The sequence below is a fragment of the Cimex lectularius genome, unplaced genomic scaffold (genome assembly GCF_000648675.2).
Source record: "Cimex lectularius strain Harlan isolate CLEC.00 unplaced genomic scaffold, Clec_2.1 scaffold120, whole genome shotgun sequence".
Classification (NCBI taxonomy): domain Eukaryota; kingdom Metazoa; phylum Arthropoda; class Insecta; order Hemiptera; family Cimicidae; genus Cimex; species Cimex lectularius.
This window is the reverse complement of record NW_019392719.1, coordinates 620,458-627,377: the sequence shown is the minus strand read 5'-3', so window position 1 is coordinate 627,377 and position 6,920 is coordinate 620,458. Positions and strand designations below refer to the sequence as shown.

General features: G+C 34.1%; 1 protein-coding gene across 3 annotated transcripts; it reads left to right on the top strand.

Annotated features, from left to right (window-relative positions):
- The first annotated feature begins 1,043 nt into the window (after nt 1-1,043).
- On the top strand, nt 1,044-6,563 carry LOC106672718 (seipin). Of its 3 annotated transcripts, none has more exons than XM_014404362.2 (6): nt 1,044-1,408; nt 1,466-1,626; nt 4,359-4,561; nt 4,618-4,837; nt 5,300-5,347; nt 5,791-6,563. In XM_014404362.2, the coding sequence occupies exons 1-6, from the start codon at nt 1,194-1,196 to the stop codon at nt 5,910-5,912; spliced, it is 969 nt and encodes a 322-aa protein (XP_014259848.1). In that variant the 5' UTR covers nt 1,044-1,193; the 3' UTR covers nt 5,913-6,563. The 3 variants fall into 3 exon arrangements, with proteins under 3 accessions (XP_014259848.1, XP_014259847.1, XP_014259850.1); XM_014404361.2 differs by having other exon boundaries at nt 1,045-1,408; nt 5,300-5,377; XM_014404364.2 differs by lacking the exon at nt 5,300-5,347 and having other exon boundaries at nt 1,045-1,408.
- Nucleotides 6,564-6,920: the final 357 nt, after the last annotated feature.

The window sequence follows — 6,920 nt, the reverse complement described above, 5'->3', positions numbered from 1 at the left end:
TCCTTCAATATCTTTCATCCATTTTCTTAGTTGTATTCAGGATTTTTTAAAAATTAATCTGATATTGATTTATTTATTATTGTTTGAGGTTAGATTTGTGTAGGCTCAAATACATACAAACAAACATATGCCGAGTTGAGCCTATTGGTTTCTCGTGGTTCACTAGCAATTCCAAATTCCAGGCCAAATCACACCCACTCATTCTTAAATACAGTTTTTCTCATTTACATGACATTCACTCCGTTACGGTAGTAGAGTATTTCATATTCCTCCATCACACTTTACAACTAACCTAATTGAGGGTCGATGGGGAACTGGATATTCCGCCATCAGCACTCCTATACTAAACACTCACGCCAGTACATACATTCACCCAACACACACTAGGTACACAAAACTATCAGCACTGTATACAGTAAAACAACCCTGTTTCCTCGAAAAATCGGAACAGGGGAACCATATATTGCTTCCGTGCTCAAGCATGTTTTTCATATATGGCATTCCAACAAGCTATCTATATAGAGCCAATTCCATCCTTCAATTAGATGGAACACATCGAACAACCTTCTCTACATGCCAGACACATATGCAGGTTTTTGGCCCAAAAGTGTCTGTGTGTTCTTCTTCTACGAGTTGCATAGTTGTAAACTGTTACTTTTTTACACAAAAAAAAAGTATGCGGCTGCATGTTAAATAAAATAAATCTTAAAGCAGATAAGTTGAAAAGGCCCTACGTTCTATCAGATTGTGAAGCTACTCTCCTCTGCAGAAAAAAAGAAGAAAATTTTTTTTAGTAACTAAAGAACATAAAAACAATGTGTTGTTAGTATAACCGTGGAAAGCAACAAATTTCATAAGTGAATTAAGATTCACTAGTGTATTTTAAGTGCAGAACAAAGGATACTATAGTAAATATCAGATGAATTTATACATTCATAGTCTAATATGATGAACATCTTATCACAGTTTAAATTAGAATTACATTTTATAAAGAATGTAGATAGGAAACATGGACTTTGGCAATGAGTTTCACCAACACAGAGGGCGACTCATACATGTTGACATCTGTATCACACGTGTTGATTCTATGTGAGAAAAAACAGGCGATAACAGAATCACATGGAGTAGCATCTTTCCCACTGAGTACGAAATACGAATAAATCTGAAATTCATCTTTTCAATAGAAACCGGATATGTTGGGCTTTTCGTTTTTGATCAGGAGGTACGAGGCCTTGAAGAAGAGGACTGTGGACACGACGAACAACACTCTAGAGACAGCGTTGAGGTTCAGCCTTCTACTTTTGTCCGTCTTCACTGTCGTTTGGCTGTCGGTCTTCCTTTATGTCGCTTTTTATTACACCTACGTCCCTAACATCGAGCACATCAAGCCGGTCAACTTGGCGTTCCAGTAAGTAAACAATGTCCCATGTTGTGGTTGGTGCGGTGAAAGGTCTGTCGGTTGCAGGGCGTGCGAGGCTGAGAAGAAGGAAGTCAACAGTGCAGTGTGCAGTTTTCCAAAAGCGCACGTTCTACTCACCAAGTCCAACTCGTTGCTTATGGTAGGCCAACCATACAAGATTACTGTCTTCTTAGAGGTGCCTGAGTCAGATGAAAACAGATCTGTCGGTAAGCCATCGTCATAAACAATTATAATCATACCTTGTATTTCATAATCAGACAAAACAAAGGATTTCTTGTTAGGGTCTTCATAGTGAAAAAAGAAAATTTCAACATTCTAACCATCAATATACAAACGGGCTCAGCATACGGAGCAAATCCTTCTTTTAACTCTCTTGCGTAGCAGACAAGCATATCACAAGCTGAAGCCTTATTCTCGAGTCCTGTAGTTCGAATTCCAAAATTCTGCTTTTCACCTAGGGAAATAAACTGCCACTCTTCACTATTTGACACCTCGCCCATATCTTCATTGTCCATGACAGCTACCCCTAGTTTCAGAGAGGCTGCTCTCATCACTGGCCCGATTACCAGGGGGAGATACTGCTCAAACTGTTTGCCAAGTATTTTACACATTCTTGCCCATGCTGTGATGATAAGAGGTCTGTGGATCGTCATCGGGTAACTCTTGACCTTTGGTGTAAGTTTTAAGAAACAAGTCCATGATTTCTGAAACTTCTATTCATCGCGAATAAACTTCTCTCTTCCAACTGCTAATCCGATTAAACTAACGCACTCTTGTCTTGTCTCGTAGCAATTTGAGTTCTGGCTTGTTTGCAACCTGTTGTTAGGCCATTTCTGCTCTTGTAATCTGCTTATACTTTGTCCATTGGTCAGTCATGCACTTTTTAGTATGAGTTGTGACACAAACACACTGAACATAGTGAAATGCCGAAATGCAAAGGGTAGACCAATGACAAAAAAGACAAAGAACAAAAATTAATTTATTTGCTGTACATTGAATATACTGTTCTAAAAAAAATTAAATGATAATGTAGAACATAATGATGTAAAACAAACAGCCTCCTCTCGACTCACACTAGGTACACAAAACTATCAGTAGTGTGTACAGTAAAACACCCCTGTTTCCTTCAAAAATCAGAATAGGGAAACCATATATTGCTCCAGTGCTCAAGCATGATCCTCATATGACATTCCTACTAGCTCTCTATATAGAGCCAAGGAGTTCCATCCTCCAATTAGGTGGGACGCATCGAACAACCTTCTCTACATGCCAGACACATATGCACGTTTTGGCCCAAAAGTAAGTTTTCTGCTCTTGTAATCTGCTTATCCATTCTGCATTGGTCAGTCAGTGCATACTTTTTGTACATTTTTGACAGGTAACAAAATGTCACAAGTGTTCAGTTCACCCTTCATTTTGGCCTTCAGTTCCACTCCATTGTTCAGCTTGTATGCTGGCACCGACGCTCTATTTGCTTATTGCTAAACAATATGAGAAATTCATCATATGCGCTTAACTTGGTTCTTCTGTAGGGGAAGTTAGGGTTCTAAAAATACACTAAACCAGAAAGAATATTTTTAAGCATTTATTGTAACTCTGGCCTTCCTTAAGAAAAATAAAACAACCAAAATTGTCAAAAATCAAGGCAAGGCAGTCACAACTCTAACTCTAGGATGAGCTTATTGACAAGAGGAGTTACCGCAAATGATGCTTGCCAATTCCAGCTTCCACATCATTCACTGTCTTCCAGATTTCTTTCTACAGCTCCCTGGGTCCTCGACAGTCATCTATTCAACCTGGTACAATGGGGCTAGATGAGTCTTCTCTTCAAAAATTTCATAAAACCCTGCCAACCACCATAAATCATCACATCCAAAAACCTACATTCCAACAAATTCCTTCAAATGCTCCTCTCTAACTGAGGAGACAATGACCACGAGATCCTACGAAGGTGTGAAGTGAAATTGATATTGACAGTATTAATTAAACAGGCAATATTTTAGCGTCATTGGAGTAATACCAATGGGTGTTATCTTCACTCTTGCACATTTCCTATCTCATTGTTTGTTGCACTAGGATCTGAATGAAAATTGGGAAATGAATGAATGTGCGAATGATTAAGTTTTGTTTGAAGGTATTTATTAGCGTGAATGATGGTTGTATCATTCACACAAATAAATACTTTCATACAAAACTTAATTTTCAAACATTCATTGATTTAAAATTTTGTTGAGTCACTGGGTATTTGATATTATGCAGGGGTCTTACTCACAAACTCTACACACTTACTAGTGCGCTGCACAGGGAGCATCTCTGTGACCATAAATGGATAAAACCATCAAGAATCTAGCTTGCATGACTCAAAACAATATTTAACATATTTAAATGCAGTAAACTAGAAGTCTTTTAACAGTATCTTGATAACAGATTAATCTTGGTCATTTTGCCTGTCTTAAATCATTCTTCTAGTTCCTCAGGGAAGATACAAAATTAATTGGAATGAACCAATATTTGTGGTTCTTAGCAATACCATTAAATTAATCAATCTTGTCATGAAGTTTGTTATGGAATTTACATTTATTGTTCTGGTCAAACAATGCAGAAAAATAAATTAAACTTACAGGGTCTGCGGGTGACCTAATCATTAGGGTGTCCAACTCGTATCTACTATAGCAGTTCTGGGTTTGAATCCCGCCTTCTTACTTTTATTTTATTTGAGATTTATGCAAAAAAAAAAAAAAATTGTAAAATGGTTTAAATCCCTCACCCACACTCAAAATTTTTCTATGATGCCCTCATATATTATTGTTTTTTTAAAGGTAATTTTAATAGCTTTTAATAGCAAAGTCTGCTATCATCCTAATTCATGAAGTTAAATAAATACATAATTCTAAAGTTAAAGTATTGTTTGATGTAGAAATAATGTTTTAATTGTTAGGCATGTTCCTCGTTTGTGGAGAGCTTTACAGTCAAAAAGGTGTAACAGTGGCTCATTCATGTCGGTCGACAATGCTTCGGTACAGAAGTCCCCTTCTCAAAGCGCTGAGGATGTTGGCCCTAAGCGGCTTTTACATATTCAACATCCTCGAGGAAAAGCAGACCCTTGAAGTCGAGTTGTTTTCGAACTTTGAAGAAGATCAGGTATTAAAGACTGCCATTTCATCTCATTATCACTTAACCCATTCATGAAATTTCAGAATTATCCCATTACGGATATGCACGTCGAGATCAGGACTGAAAGGATTCAAGTGTACTCTTCAAAAGTGAGAATCGACGCTCATCTGACGGGCTTGCGATACCTTATGTTTCACTGGCCTATGACTAGTACTATTCTAGGCGTTGTTTTCAACATGATTGTAATACTATTCATTATAATGCTGTCATGGTGGCACCTCTACGGGCCTTACAACATAACAGGTCTGTACTTTGATTATACAATACGAATATATTTGGTAATAAACAGAAAAGTTTATTTTCTGTTGCACAATTAATTTAAAGTTAAGTTTATAATAATGAAATTTAAAAAAGGCAACTACTCAACAAAAAAAGTGGTGCACTTTGAAATTTTGATATTTTTTATGTACTGACCTTTTCAGTAATATTAACACTTATATTTTTATTGAACCAACATCACCTATATTTAAATTGAAGTTTCAAAAATTTAGTTATAAAAATAACAAATATACATAAAACTAAAGTATTATTGTTAAGTTAAACTATCTCAACTAGCTATAGATTACAAATATCGTAAGTTTCTTCTTTATTTGGGTACAAATCCTTTTATTATGATTGATAATGATTACTCTGACCAGCTCAATTATAAAATTGGTCTAACATATTTTTGTTCGCATATTGATTGTTTGAAATTATTTTTTGTAGGGGATGATTTTTCATTGGTAAAGTTGAAAGAGAAATTGATTGAGAAAAGTAAGCTCACACTTTACAAATACACGATAGGTAATTGCGAGTTAAAAAAACAACAACTAAATGTGTTTGTCTTAATTGTATGTTAATAATTAATATGAAACCCCTTGCTTCAGCACTGTTTTGTGCTATTTGGGAAAAATCAGTGCATGAAAGAAAATAAAAAAGGAAAATCCACTTTGTACTCATAAAAGTTTTAATAAACATCTATATTTTGTTTTTAACACATTCAGATCAACCGTAACCAAGTTCTCTGTCATAAAATGTGCAATTAATATTACTAATTTCAAATTTGTATAATGTAATATTTACATCAAATCAAACTCGTTGCTAATAATTACATAGCAATAATTGGTGATTTTGCATTAACATCTGTATAATGTGAGCATGGAAAAAATTCCTCTCTTAAAAATATAACATAAATGTAAATTATTCTGATTTTCTAGAGGAAGAAACTGAAGGCTTGTGTAAACCCAGATTTTTGAACTTACAAGAGGAATTTGAGGAAGAAGAAGGCGAGGAAAGAAAGTACTTTCTGGAAAGGAAAGCGTCAAGCAGTGAAGCTTAGCATTCTGGTATTGTCTAGTTTAGTTTACAATCTAGGTCAAACCTGTATGGTGGGACCCATTTAGATAATCTCCCTAAGACTGAAGCAGATAAACCATTTAATTTTTCACTAGTACTTATGTTAAAGAATGTGCTATGATACTTGTGTCAATATAAATTTCGATAAATTGAATATCAAAGTGCCATAAATGAAAAAGTCTTAGGATATTTTATTTTTTTCTAATACTACAATAAAAGTAATGTTTTTAAAATGATGTTTAATTAGGATAATATTAATTTTAACGTTGTTTCCCTCTAGATAGAAACAAATTGAGGTGTACATATATATATTTCATTGTTCACTAAAGTTATTATTTTTTTAATCTCATTAGAAGTAATTTTAATAATACAAGAAAGATTAAAATAATTTACAAAAATCACCAATTTATTAAAAACCTGTTGCACTTCGCTAGTCAAAACATGAACAAACTTTAGTTACCTAATTATTAATTGTTAATTAATTGTATTTTATTATTTTGTTTTGGATAATTTTTTTAATGTTTGTTACCAATATTATTTTTTATAAAGACTATATGGTTAATGTTTATGCTTTAATTTCACAACGAAAAAAAAAAAAAAAAATATCCACGAAATAAATTGCTCACTTATAATGCAGAATATTTTTGTAAATCTTCATAAATACAACTTAAACATATTGTTATGAGTTACAAAATAAAGGATATTTATTAACATCATTGCAGTACAAGTATAAATAGATAAATTTAATGATAATATGAGATTGACTGTAAAAATAAAATTTTTTAGTATGTTGTTTTCTTCTTTTTACTAAATCTTTATATGCCAAAGTAAGGTTTGAACTGTATGCAAAGCAACTCATGAATAGCACCATAACACAGGAATTCGCTGAGCCCCCCCCCCAAAAAAAAAAAAAGAGTGAAGAAATTTGCTCTGGACCTTTTAGACAATGAAACTGAACGAATTGCAACATGAAATTTTCAGATGAAACATG

Coding starts and splice junctions, on each gene's coding strand:
- LOC106672718 (XM_014404361.2), top strand. CDS start 1,194: ATGTTGGGCTTTTCGTTTTTGATCAGGAGGTACGAGGCCTTGAAGAAG. Junction 1,409..1,465: donor CCGGTCAACTTGGCGTTCCA/GTAAGTAAACAA, acceptor TGTCGGTTGCAG/GGCGTGCGAGGCTGAGAAGA. Junction 5,378..5,790: donor ACTTTACAAATACACGATAG/GTAATTGCGAGT, acceptor CTGATTTTCTAG/AGGAAGAAACTGAAGGCTTG.